Source organism: Babylonia areolata, chromosome 23, assembly GCF_041734735.1.
Source record: "Babylonia areolata isolate BAREFJ2019XMU chromosome 23, ASM4173473v1, whole genome shotgun sequence".
Classification (NCBI taxonomy): Eukaryota; Metazoa; Mollusca; class Gastropoda; order Neogastropoda; family Buccinidae; genus Babylonia; species Babylonia areolata.
This window is the reverse complement of record NC_134898.1, coordinates 17,195,037-17,208,926: the sequence shown is the minus strand read 5'-3', so window position 1 is coordinate 17,208,926 and position 13,890 is coordinate 17,195,037. Positions and strand designations below refer to the sequence as shown.

At 44.1% G+C, this 13,890-nt stretch overlaps 1 protein-coding gene across 2 annotated transcripts; it reads left to right on the top strand.

Annotated features, from left to right (window-relative positions):
- The first annotated feature begins 245 nt into the window (after positions 1-245).
- LOC143298340 (deoxyribose-phosphate aldolase-like) lies at positions 246-12,414 on the top strand. 2 transcript variants are annotated; one of them, XR_013057368.1, is made up of 9 exons: positions 246-304; positions 1,136-1,233; positions 1,496-1,643; positions 2,584-2,679; positions 5,765-5,899; positions 6,416-6,544; positions 8,569-8,681; positions 8,894-10,688; positions 10,737-12,414. XR_013057368.1 is itself a non-coding variant. In XM_076611196.1 (8 exons), exons 1-8 carry the CDS (start codon positions 274-276, stop codon positions 9,098-9,100), a joined length of 957 nt encoding a protein of 318 aa, XP_076467311.1. In that variant the 5' UTR covers positions 246-273; the 3' UTR covers positions 9,101-12,414. The 2 variants fall into 2 exon arrangements, 1 of the variants encoding a protein (XP_076467311.1); XM_076611196.1 differs by having other exon boundaries at positions 8,894-12,414.
- The last annotated feature ends 1,476 nt before the right edge of the window (positions 12,415-13,890 follow it).

Here is a 13,890-nt window from a genome sequence, read left to right as displayed (position 1 = left end):
ATGTACCCCTTGCTGAATCTTTACTCGACTACTTTTTGTGTGTAATTTACACACACAAATATATATATACTGCTCCCTCCCCCCGCCCCTTCCCCCGCACACACACACAGTGCTGAAAATTGACTATTCATTTAAAAATCAGTTTTGTCGAAAATGTATGCATATTTTGTTGTTTATTAATTGTGTTTCCGACAGTTCTTTCTTATCAGCACTAAAAATTCTTGGGTCTGAAGATGCAAGAGTTTGTGGTAAAAAGACAGCTCTGGAGGCAAGATGGCAGCCAGAAATTCTGGAATTGATTTTGGTGAGCTGTCTGGCATTCAGAGCTGTATGATCTTTGCTATTTTGATTTTGAACTATGCTCAGATATAGCAAGTTGGATGAAGTGTGAACGAATGAGCATTGCCTTGGCCCAGACATTTGAAATACTATGCATTGGGCACAGACTTGATGGAGGTAGAACCACCCTTGTCCACTGAAGGACGCCCACAAGACATGTGACTGGGGCTGTATGATTAGCACGAACCAACCATTCTTTCTTTTAGTCATTTCCTGGATTAACTACATACTCCTCCAGTGGTATTTAGTTTGCTTCTTTTAACCAGTATATATATATATGACTTTTTTGCGATTATAAAAATTCGACCCCATATATTTCTTGTTAAAAAAATGCCATTGGTAGCAGCAGGGGAGGTAAACAAAAAACAAGAAAAACAACAAAAAAACAAACCACAAAACATGCACACGCATGCTGTCACACACACTTGCATGCACGCATGCATGCACACACAAACATGCACACACATGCAGTCACACACACTCGCATGCATATACACACCCTTTGGCATTGAAAGAAAAAAAACTAAAACAACCCTTTGATACAAAAATGTCAACAATCAAACTCATTGACCAGTGCGCTAGTATTTATGTATTTTATCAGCAGATCAGTGTGTGGTGAGCAGAGAGACATGGTTCTGTAGGGCCAGAAGTCTTTTTAGTAAATTTTACTCAGCTGACACACATGGTGCCAACAGTAGTAGATGTTAAACTGTTGATGTTAGTGTGTGCATCCACAGTACATGTTAAACTGTTGATGTTAGCGCGAAAACTCACAGACCCCAATGACTTGTTACAGATGAATCATGGATCAAGAATGTTAGCATCAATCTACCTGCTGTCAAACGCCGTGCGGATGCAATCAGTGCCAGCAGGGGAGTTAAAAAGCAGTGGCAGGTGAGGCCCCATGTTTTGTTTCATTCCTATTTGTGTGTGTGCATGCATGTATGCAGTCTTGTGTGTGTGTATGTGTGTGTGCATGCATGATGTGTATGTTTGTGCGTGCATTGTTTATGCCTGTGTGAACACGTTTGCATTTGTTCATAGGCATGTGTTTATAGGTTTGATGAGATTGCGTGTTTTTGTATAACAAGAACATGTCTGATGATCAGAAATAAAGTTAAAAAAACTTAAAATAGTATGGATACTGATGTTCCAGGCTGCTTGGCAGTTGAGGGCAGTGACATGTATTGACTTGACAACACTGGCGGGGGATGACACGCCAACCAATGTCAGTCGACTGTGCTACAAGGCAGCACACCCTATCCGCTCTGACCTGCTGAAAGCCATGGGCATAGAGCCTACAGGTAGGACAGGGCAAGTCATGGGCATAGAGCCTACAGGTAGGACAGGGCAAGTGATGGGCATAGAGCTTACAGGTAGGACAGGGCAAGTGATGGGCACAGAGCCTGCAGGCAGGACATGGTAAGTCATGGGCATAGAGCCTACAGCGAGGGCAGGGCAAGTGATGGGCATAGAGCCTTCAGGTAAGACAGGGCAAGTCATGGGCACAGAGCCTACAGGTAGGACAGGGCAAGTCATTGGCAGAGAGTTTACAAGTAGGACAGGGTAAGTCATGGACATAGAGCGTACAGGTAGGACAGGGCAAGTCATGGACATAGAGCCTGTAGGACAGGGCAATTCATGGGCATAGAGCCTAGAGGTAGGACAGGGCAATTCATGGGCATAGAGTGTACAGGTAGGACAGGGCAAGTGATGGGTATTGAGCCCATGTAACTGACTACGTTGTGTATCAGAGGTGAAAACATTGAGCTCTGTCACTGTGTGTGTGTGTGTGTGTGTGTGTGTGTGTGTTTGAGTGTGAGTGTGTTTGTGTGTGTGAGTGTGTGTGAATGTGAGTGTGTGTGTGTGTGTGTGTACGCTTGTATATGTATACGTGTGTGTGTGTGTAGCCCAAGTACTGTAATGTTTGTGTTTTGTCAAAGGTGACAACAGGGGCAGTGTGTGAGTGTGTGTGCGCGTGTGTGTGCGCGCGCACGCGTGTGTGTGTCTGACTGTGATATTTTTGTTGTGTCAGAGGCGACAATAGGGGCAGAGTGTGTGTGTAGCTAACTGTAATATTTGTGTTGTGTCAGAGGTGACAACAGGAGCGATCTGTGTGTGTGTGTGTGTGTGTGTAACTGACTGTAATATTTGTGTTGTGTCAGAGGTGACAACAGGAGCGGTGTTGTATGTGTGTGTGTGTGTGTGTGTGTGTAGCTGACTGTAATATATGTGTTGTTTCAGAGGTGACAACAGGGGCGGTGTGTGTGTACCCCAGCCGTGTGGCTGACTGCAAGCGGGCCATGGACAGCATGAAATGTCAGATCCCTATTGCTTCAGGTAAGACAGGGATGAAACGTGTTTTTTTTTGTCTTGGAAACATGTGTGTTTTGTGTGAATGTGTTTGTGTGTGTGTGTGTGTGTGTGTGTGTATAAGACAATGAGAAAGACAGAGACAGGAAATAATTGTTAAAAAAAGGGTTTACCAGTTTTTCTTTGCAATCCTCACTTCATGAAGTTCTGGTCCTCCTTACTTCTTCATGCAGGTTGTTAAAATGGGTTACATGCAGGGCAGTGTTAAGCTGTTGAAAGAAATAGGTTTGGTCAGTCAAGAGTTGTGTGATTAGACTGCGTGTGTTGTGTACAGATCTCTGTGTGTGTGTGTGTGTGTGTGTGTGTGTGTGTGTGTGTGTGTTTGCATACTTGTTTGAGTGTGGATGTATATGTGGGTGTGTGCAGGTTTTCTGTGTGTAGCCAATTTTTGTTCTTGTTTTATTTGAATCATTCACCTTGTATCTTTCACTTTCTTTTATTCTGATGTATTTATATATGTATATGTGTTGGATTTTTTTGTTTGTTTTTGTTTTGTTTCATATTAGTTGGTTGTGGTTTTTTTTGTTTGTTTTTTACATGAACCCTTTGAGCCCTGAGTTCCTGAGCAATTTTAACCCTTCTGCCTGAGCTCCTGAGCCCAAATTTGCAAATAATTGGTATTTAATGTGTCACGGCAGATATAAAAAGAGTGCCATGACCACCGCTTTACCAATGGTAGAGAAAAATGACATAATGCCTAGCCACTGGTTGAGCGGTGCGTAAATACTTGTATCATGTTTTGCTGTTGGTTGACTTATATTGAAAACAATCTTTTTTATCCAAAGCACATGCACAAAACACAGTGAAAAGGCGTGGCCATGTTGGTACTACGTTCGCTGATGTCAGAATATTACAGTTTTTCTGATTGGCTCTTAAATATAAGTCAACCAATAGCAAAACATGACACAAGTGTTTACTCACCGCTCAACCGGTGGCTAGGCATTATGTCATTTTTCTCTACCACCAGTAAAGCGGTGGTCAGGGCTCAAAGGGTTAATGTTTGGCACAAACCCAGAGCAGGCTGTCAAGGCCAGACCAGTGTGTTGGGTTTATGTGAAGGTCAGACATCTGTTATTGTTTTTTTAACTTTTCTTTTTCAAAGCAGATATGGTGTGTTATATATGGATCGACCTGCATGCTTTGACACATTTTTGAAATTGAAACTAAAAGTTTGTCAATTGTTGTCAGTGTCAGTTGTAAGTTTGTGACAGTACAAGTGGTGACCATTGTTCACAGGTCAGTTTTAAGACATGAAGTATGTGACAGTACTAGTGGTGACCATTGTTCACAGGTCATTTTTAAGACATGAAGTATGTGACAGTACAAGTGGTGACCATTGTTCACAGGTCAGTTTTAAGACATGAAGTATGTCACAGTACAAGTGGTGACCATTGTTCACAGGGTAGTTTTAAGACGAAGTGTGTGACAGTACAACTGGTGACCATTGTTCACAGGGCAGTTTTAAGACATGAAGTATGTGACAGTACAACTGGTGACCATTGTTCACAGGTCAGTTTTAAGACTTGAAGTATGTGACAGTACAACTGGTGACCATTGTTCACAGGGCAGTTTTAAGACATGAAGTATGTGAAAGTATGTGACAGTACAACTGGTGACCATTGTTCACAGGGCAGTTTTAAGACATGAAGTATGTGACAGTATGACTGGTGACCATTGTTCACAGGTCAGTTTTAAGACATGAAGTATGTCACAGTACAAGTGGTGACCATTGTTCACAGGGTAGTTTTAAGACGAAGTGTGTGACAGTACAACTGGTGACCATTGTTCACAGGGCAGTTTTAAGACATGAAGTATGTGACAGTACAACTGGTGACCATTGTTCACAGGTCAGTTTTAAGACTTGAAGTATGTGACAGTACAACTGGTGACCATTGTTCACAGGCAGTTTTAAGACATGAAGTATATGACAGTACAACTGGTGACCATTGTTCACAGGGCAGTTTTAAGACATGAAGTATGTGAAAGTATGTGACAGTACAACTGGTGACCATTGTTCACAGGGCAGTTTTAAGACATGAAGTATGTGACAGTATGACTGGTGACCATTGTTCACAGGGCAGTTTTAAGACACGAAGTATGTGACAGTACAACTGGTGACCATTGTTCACAGAGGTTTAAAGGAAAGGACTCGATCAATTAGAGCATGTGTGTGGTTAGAGTGTGTGTGTGTGGACAGTGGTGACAGTGCTGACTGGTCAGTTTGTGTGTGGACAGTGGCAAGTGTTGACTGGTCAGTGTTTGTTTGGACAGTGTTGACCAGTCAGTGTGTGTGTGTGGACAGTGGCCACAGTGTTCAACGGTCAGTATGTATGTGTGTGTGGACAGTGTTGACTGGTCAGTATGTGTGTGTGGACAGTGGCCACAGTGTTGACCAGTCAGTGTGTGTGTGTGTGGACAGTGGCCACAGTGTTCACTGGTCAGTGTGTGTGTGTGTGTGGACAGTGTTGACAGGTCAGTGTGTGTGTGTGGACAGTGGCCACAGGGTTGACTGGTCAGTGTGTTGTGGACAGTAGCCACAGGATTGACCAGTCAGTGTGTTGTGAACAGTGGCCACAGGGTTGACTGGTCAGTGTGTTGTGGACAGTGGCCACAGGGTTGACCGGTCAGTGTGTGTGTGGACAGTGGCCACAGGGTTGACCGGTCAGTGTGTGTGGACAGTGGTGACAGTGTTGACCGGTCAGTGTGTGTGTGGACAGAGGCCACAGGGTTGACTGGTCAGTGTGTTGTGGACAGTGGTGACAGGGTTGACCGGTCAGTGTGTGTGTGGACAGTGGCCACAGGGTTGACTGGTCAGTGTGTTGTGGACAGTGGTGACAGTGTTGACCGGTCAGTGTGTGTGTGGACAGTGGCCACAGGGTTGACCGGTCAGTGTGTTGTGGACAGTGGCCACAGGGTTGACCAGTCAGTGTGTTGTGGACAGTGGCCACAGGGTTGACCGGTCAGTGTGTTGTGGACAGTGGCCACAGGGTTGACCAGTCAGTGTGTTGTGGACAGTGGCCACAGGGTTGACCGGTCAGTGTGTTGTGGACAGTGGCCACAGGGTTCCCGACAGGTCAGACAGGACTGAAGACCCGACTGGAAGAGATCCGGCAAGCGGTGCAGGACGGGGCGTCAGAGATCGACATCGTCATCAACAGAACACTGGCTCTGCAGGGAGACTGGAAAGGTCAGGGGGGCACTGGGCATTGAGCTCTGTCACTGTGTGTGTGTGTGTGTGTGTATGTGTGTGTGTGTGTCTGTGTATATGTGTCTGTGTAGTGTGTGTGTGAGTGTGTGCATGTGTGTGTGCGAGTGTGTGTGTGTGTATGTGTGTGTGTGAGAGTGTGTTATGTGTGTGTGTGTGTGTGTGCGCGCGCGTGTGTGTGTGTTTGAGTGTGTGTGTGTGTGTGTGTTGTGTATGTCTTCAAGTCTCTGTATGTGTGTGTGTGGTGGACCTGGTTATTTTCGTCTGTCACTGTGCTTCATCTTCATGTGTCTGTGTCTGTTTATGTGACTATGTGTATGAATATGTGTGTGTGTTGTGCATATATATATGTGTATACCCATGTGTGTATGCTTGCATGTCCTTCTGTGTGCATGTAATACATTGTATACAAGAGTGCTTGTGGGTGTGTGCTTGTGCATGTACACACGTTAATGTGCATTTAGTGCTGGATAGAGAGATGTGGTGGACGTTGTGCAGGTGTGTATGAGGAGGTGCGGCTGATGAGGGAGGCATGCGGCGATGCCCACCTGAAGACCATTCTGGCCACAGGGGAACTGGGCAGTCTGACCAACGTCTACAGGGCGTCTGTCGTCTGCATGATGGCTGGTAGCTGACTGACCTGTCTGTCTCTAGCTACCTGTGTCCACCTGTCTGTCTTTTGCTACCTGTCTCCACCTGTCTGTCTCTAGCTACCTGTGTCCACCTGTCTGTCTCTAGCTACCTGTGTCCACCTCTAGCTACCTGTGCCCGCCTGTCTGTCTCTAGCTACCTGTGTCCACCTGTCTGTCTCTAGCTACCTGTGTCCACCTCTAGCTACCTGTGTCCACCTGTCTGTCTCTAGCTACCTGTGTCCACCTGTCTGTCTTTTGCTACCGGTGTCCACCTGTCTATCTTTTGCTTCCTGTGTCCACCTGTCTGTCTCTTGCTACCTGTATCCACCTGTCTGTCTTTTGCTGCACCTGTCTGTCTTTTGCTACCTGTGTCCACCTGTCTGTCTTTTGCTACCTGTGTCCACCTGTCTGTCTTTTGCTTCCTGTGTCCACCTGTCTGTCTTTTGCTACCTGTGTCCACCTGTCTGTCGCTTGCTGCCTGTATCCACCTGTCTGTCTTTTGCTACCTGTATCCACCTGTCTATCTTTTGCTACCTGTATCCACCTGTCTATCTTTTGCTATCTGTATCCACCTGTCTTTTGCTACCTGTATCCACCTGTCTGTCTCTAGCTACCTGTGTCTTGCTACCTGTGTCTGTCTGTCTGTCTCTTGCTACCTGTGTCGACCTGTCTGTCTTTTGCTGCACCTGTCTGTCTCTAGCTACCTGTGTCCACCCGTCTGTCCCTTGGTACCAGTGCATGCTGATGTGTTCCTTCACCTCTAAAAAGGGAATATTAGACACACAACAAAGGCTGCATTCTGTATTTTAGGTACAATGACAGAAAATGATTATTACCCCAAAAGTTCCGTTGATGTGGAAATTCTGTCTCACAGATTTTGGAAATGAAAAGGCTTATGGATAGAAATTCTGTATCACAGATGTTGGAAATGAAAATATTTTTGGAGAGAAATCCTGTATCACAAATGTTGGAAATGAAAATATTTTTGGAGAGAAATCCTGTCTCACAAATGTTGGAAATGAAAATGTTTTTGGATAGAAAATCTGCCTGACAGATGTTGGAAATGAAAATATTTTTTGGATAGAAATTCTGCATCACAGACGTTGGAAATAGAATCATTTATAATTCAACATTATACTGTGTCATTGATGCTGGAAATGAAAATTTTTAAAATTTCTTGTGACATATACTGTCAGAAGTGTTTTTAATGAAAAGGTTGATGCATGTGTGGCAGGAGTGGATTTTATCAAGACATCGACAGGGAAGGCAGTGTTGGAAGTGTAAAGGTTGATGTATATGTGGCAGGAGTGGATTTTATCAAGACATCGACAGGGAAGGCAGTGTTGGAAATGAAACGGTTGATGTATATGTAGCAGGAATGGATTTTATCAAGACGTCGGCAGGGAAGGCAGTGTTGGAAATGAAACGGTTGATGTATATGTGGCAGGAATGGATTTTATCAAGACGTCGGCAGGGAAGGCAGTGTTGGAAATGAAACGGTTGATGTATATGTGGCAGGAATGGATTTTATCAAGACGTCGACGGGGAAGGCAGTGTTGGAAATGAAACGGTTGATGTATATGTGGCAGGAATGGATTTTATCAAGATGTCGACAGGGAAGGCAGTGTTGGAAGTGTAAAGATTGATGTATATGTGGCAGGAGTGGATTTTATCAAGACATTGGCAGGGTAGGCAGTGTTAGAAGTGAAAAGGTTGATGTATATGTGGCAGGAATGGATTTTATCAAGACTTCGGCAGGGTAGGCAGTGTTGGAAGTGAAAAGGTTGATGTATATGTAGCAGGAATGGATTTTATCAAGACTTCGGCAGGGTAGGCAGTGTTGGAAGTGAAAAGGTTGATGTATATGTAGCAGGAATGGATTTTATCAAGACTTCGGCAGGGTAGGCAGTGTTGGAAGTGAAAAGGTTGATGTATATGTAGCAGGAATGGATTTTATCAAGACATCGGCAGGGTAGGCAGTGTTAATGTTGGAAATAAAGTTTGATGTATGTGTGGCAGGAGCGGATTTCATCAAGACATCAACAGGGAAGGAGGGAGTGAACGCCACACTGCCGGTGTCCCTGGTGATGGTGCGAGCCATTCGTGACTACTTCCAGCGCACACACTACAAGGTCAGAGTGCATCTCTTGTGTCTGTGTCATGCTGACTTGTAGGCAGACAGAGTGTGTCGTATGTGTTTGTGCGTGTGTGTGTGTACATGTGTGTGTGTGTGTGTACATGTGTGCGCACTCACGTGTGTGTGTGTATGATGTACTCTTCCAAGGTCCAAATGTATTGCTTGCCTCAGTGTGGTCCTGACTTGCAGGTGTGTGTGTGTGTGCAGGTTGGGTTCAAACCTGCGGGTGGGATCCGCACGGCCAAGGAGGCGTGTCAGTGGCTGGTGCTGATGAAGGAGGAGCTGGGAGAGGACTGGACCCACCCCCACCTCTTCCGCATCGGTGCCAGCTCCCTGCTGGCCGACCTGGAGCGACAGGTCTTCCATTTCATAAAGGGCACTTACCCTGCTGCCTATGAGTTCCCTTTGTCTTAATAACTTGGTCATAGGGATGCAGTTCTTGTTGTGCTTTTTGATCTACAGCCATACAGTTTCCGCCCTGTTCTCTCTCTTTGTTTTTCTTTCCCCCCCTTGCCATTCCCAGGATCAGTGGTGGTCTTGGAGAACCGTGATTTTTTGGATACTATGCATGGACCAAGTCTTCATTTCATGTTCTTTGTTTATACACCAGAAGTTTTTGAATATTACTCAGTGCAGATTTATGTTGTAGGATTTTCTTTTATCTGCATGAAAAGGTTTCTCCCCTGCCATATGGTTTCTGTCACTGCATGAAGCGCAGGTTGTAAAAAAAAAGTGAATCAGGTAAAACAGTGTATTCGCCAACAGCCCAGTGTGGCACACATACAATAGTCATGTAACAACCTTAACAACCGGGTATGAACTCACAGCATACATCACAAGGCATGTGCAGAACACACATGTTCACACTCACACACATACATTCACACTTTCTTGTACACACAGGAACACACACAGTGACACACACAGACACTCAGTCACATATGCACACACACACACACACACACACACACTCACACAGACATTTACATGATATACACACTTTGACATTATTTTAAAGATTAAATCAGTGAATTAATAGTGCACATTCTCTGCAATGAAATCCTTGTTTCCATGACCCAAAGCCCAGTCTGATAAAATGCATGAAATGGCTGACACTGTCTTAATTCATTCCAGTGATGTTATATTTTACCTTCTGTTGGCTGGGAAATGATCAGCTGAAAATGGCAGGTTTGCTGTTTGTGTATCTGCACATTTTGTTTTAGTTCAGTGTCCGACAGCAAATGCATATTTAGTGTTACAGCTGAATTTGTGTTAATGTCCTAAGCTCTTTTGACATTGTGAATTTGTGTTAATGTCCTAAGCTCTTTTGACATAGTTTGTTTCAGTGGAAACCTACTTCAGTGAAAATGTTAGTACACCTAATGACATTTGTACTAATATTTTCTTTGAGTTTTGTTGTATAGATACAGATTTCAGTTGTTGATTTGTGTATGATATCAAGTTTTGATCTTGTTCATATGATTGTGCTGAAGACGTTTTTCCTTTGTGTGTGATGTACTCTTCCAAAAATACAGGTATGGATTTTTGAGAGTGTGTTAAATGAAAATGAATCTTTTACATGATAAAAAAGAATAGTTTGGTGCATTTTACTTATAATTGGGAAGAATGACCTTTCTTCAGGTAAAATTATTTCTATGAGCTCTTAGATTACATAAACACATGTTGTGTATCAAGAATTTAGATTGATTTTCATATACAACATCTCTTAGAATACTTGTAATGTAATATCTATGAATACGTAATTTGGACAAGGTGATTATCTCATCTGTAGAGCAAAAGAGACAAGAAAATTGTAAATGTTGTCTGTTCAGTATTAGGCTCAACTAGATCATGACAGCTGATTATCAGAGTCCTGTTTGTTTTTCAAGAGTTTGTGATGTGATTCATTTGTAGGCTGATGTCAGGATGAGGCAGAAGTTTGTGATGTAATTCATGTGTAGGCTGATGTCAGTTGATGGGGCAGAAGACAATTCATTTGTAGGCTGATATCATTGATGAGGCAGAAGTTTGTGTTGTAATTCATTTGTAGGCTGATGTCAGTGGGTGAGGCAGAAGTTTGTGATGTAATTCATTTGTAGGCTGATATCATTGATGAGGCAGAAGTTTTTTTTATGTAATTCATTTGTAGGCTGATGTCAGTTGATAGGGCAGAAGATAGTTCATTTGTAGGCTGATATCATTGATGAAGCAGAAGTTTGTGATGTAATTCATTTGTAGGCTGATGTCAGGCGGAAGTTTGTGATGTAATTCATTTGTAGGCTGATGTCAGTGGGTGAGGCAGAAGATAATTCATTTGTAGGCTGATATCAGTGGATGAGGTAGAAATTTGTGATGTAGGCTGATATCAGTGGGTGAGGTAGAAATTTGTGATGTAGGCTGATATCAGTGGTTGAGGCAGAAATTTGTGATATAATTCATTTGTATGTAGTGATGGTAGCATTGATGATGATGATGATGATTAAGGAGATAAATTTAACCCTGTTGTAATGGAGCTTTGCAGTCATCAGTGTTGGTAGCACTCATGATGATGATGTTCCCCTGTGACGGTAGCACTGATGATGATGATGATGGTGATGGTGATGATGATAATGGTCTACATGTATTGTGTGCAGGTGAGTGTGTGAGGATGTGAAAGAACATGATGTTGATGTAATGATTCAAATGTGTTGATAATGAAGGGAATAGATTAGTGTTTTTGAAAAGGTGTGAAAATATATTTTTTGGGGGGAAATTGTTTACAGACATGGTAATATTATTGATCTGTGCCCTGTCTCAGAGGAAAGTTGTATAAAATGGTTTATTGAGAGGTGTGACCCATTTCATTTAGTGGGGTGCTTGGTGTGGTTTGTTGTGCAATGAGTTAGTGAGTGTTTTTGCGCTGTGCTTCTTGCATGGAATTCCACACAGTCCCCCTTAGTGGGTGGTGAGTCCTGATGACGCTGTCAGTCATGTGGTCATGATCCATAGTGGGTGGTGAGACCTGATGACGCTGTCAGCCATGTCATGATCCATAGTGGGTGGTGAGACCTGATGACGCTGTCAGCCGTGTGGTCATGATCCATAGTGGGTGGTGAGACCTGATGACACTGTCAGCCATGTGGTCATGATCCATAGTGGGTGGTGAGACCTGATGACGCTGTCAGCCGTGTGGTCATGATCCATAGTGGGTGGTGAGACCTGATGACGCTGTCAGCCATGTCATGATCCATAGTGGGTGGTGAGACCTGATGACGCTGTCAGCCATGTCATGATCCATAGTGGGTGGTGAGACCTGATGACGCTGTCAGCCATGTCATGATCCATAGTGGGTGGTGAGACCTGATGACGCTGTCAGTCATGTGGTCATGATCCATAGTGGGTGGTGAGACCTGATGACGCTGTCAGCCATGTCATGATCCATAGTGGGTGGTGAGACCTGATGACACTGTCAGCCGTTTGGTCATGATCCATAGTGGGTGGTGAGACCTGATGACGCTGTCAGCCATGTCATGATCCATGGTGGGTGGTGAGACCTGATGACGCTGTCATGTGGTCATGATCCATAGTGGGTGGTGAGACCTGATGACGCTGTCATGTGGTCATGATCCATAGTGGGTGGTGAGACCTGATGACGCTGTCAGCCGTGTCATGATCCATGGTGGGTGGTGAGACCTGATGACGCTGTCAGCCATGTGGTCATGATCCATAGTGGGTGGTGAGACCTGATGACGCTGTCTGCCATGTCATGATCCATAGTGGGTGGTGAGACCTGATGACACTGTCAGCCATGTGGTCATGATCCATAGTGGGTGGTGAGACCTGATGACGCTGTCTGCCATGTCATGATCCATAGTGGGTGGTGAGACCTGATGACGCTGTCAGCCGTGTGGTCATGATCCATGGTGGGTGGTGAGACCTGATGACGCTGTCAGCCATGTCATGATCCATAGTGGGTGGTGAGACCTGATGACACTGTCAGCCATGTGGTCATGATCCATAGTGGGTGGTGAGACCTGATGACGCTGTCAGCCATGTCATGATCCATAGTGGGTGGTGAGACCTGATGACGCTGTCAGCCGTGTGGTCATGATCCATGGCTGTTCCTCTTGCTCTGCTCGGTGTCACTGTGACCTTTGCTTCACTCTTTCCACCTTTTGGGTTTTTTTCCCCTTTATTCTTACCTTTACTGCAGGTGATGATGTACATCGGATCATTGGTGCTGTTCAGCACATGCCTGTGTCTGTTTGGAGAATGCCAATGAAGTTGTTGTTTTTTCTTCCTCATTGGTGTTAAATTTTAGAAAAAAAAAAAAAAAATTTCTGATTACGTTCATTATTTAAATCAGATTTGTTCCCCACCTCCAGTGGAGCATTTAGTAGAACGAAGGAATTAGTGATGTAGCTGATTACAACATACACCCAGTGTCCACTTATCTGTTCCTGTCAGGTGTTTTCATCACACATTTTGGAGAGGCTTTTCCCCCATTTAGCTGTCAGCTGTATCTGTCCAGTAAACTGTCTGTAATAGAGGTGTTTTGGTATGTAGTTCACCAAGTAACAGCTATGTTTATTCAGACATAGACATTATTCAGTTCTGTGTGAAATGTGTAATCAGTGCCACTTGTTTTTCTTCTGCTGTCAGCTGTTGACAGTGGTCACCCAGTTGAGTGGGCAGTGTGTGCACCATGTTTGACAGAAGACAACACATTTCTCTGCCCTCTGGTCCCGTCTGTGAATCAAGTTCACAACAAGCGCTTCCTTTTGAACTGTTTTACATTGTAGAACTGTGTAGCTAGTTCTGGACTTTGGGGGAGCACAGACAAAGTGTGTGGTGGTTCAAGTGTACCCACTTAAAAGCGTTTGGTTCAAGTATATTCATTTAAAAATGTTTGGTTCAAGTGTACCCATTTAGAAGTGTTTGGTTCAAGTGTACCCACTTAAAAATACGTGGTGGTTCACGTGTACCCACTTAAAAGTGTGGTGGTTCAGAGTACTGTACCCACCTAAAGATGTTCAACGTACCCGTATAACACCCCAAAGACAGAGCATAAAGCAGACTCTTTGTGAGGACAGAGCTTTCCACTTCCTCACTACTGTTGTAAGGAGTTCATCAGTTGTCTGTCTTGCCTGGGATCCTTGAGTGGTTAAACCAGGCATTGACTTTGGTCACCATCATCTTTTGTGTACATTTATGTAATTCACAAA

Bases quoted from the DNA above. Each gene is read 5' to 3' on its own strand.
- LOC143298340 (XM_076611196.1), top strand. From the start codon at position 274: ATGGCAGCCAGAAATTCTGGAATTGATTTTG. The intron at 1,644-2,583 runs GTAGGACAGGGC...GTGTTGTTTCAG, and splicing joins CATGGGCATAGAGCCTACAG to AGGTGACAACAGGGGCGGTG. The intron at 2,680-5,764 runs GTAAGACAGGGA...TGTTGTGGACAG, and splicing joins TCAGATCCCTATTGCTTCAG to TGGCCACAGGGTTCCCGACA.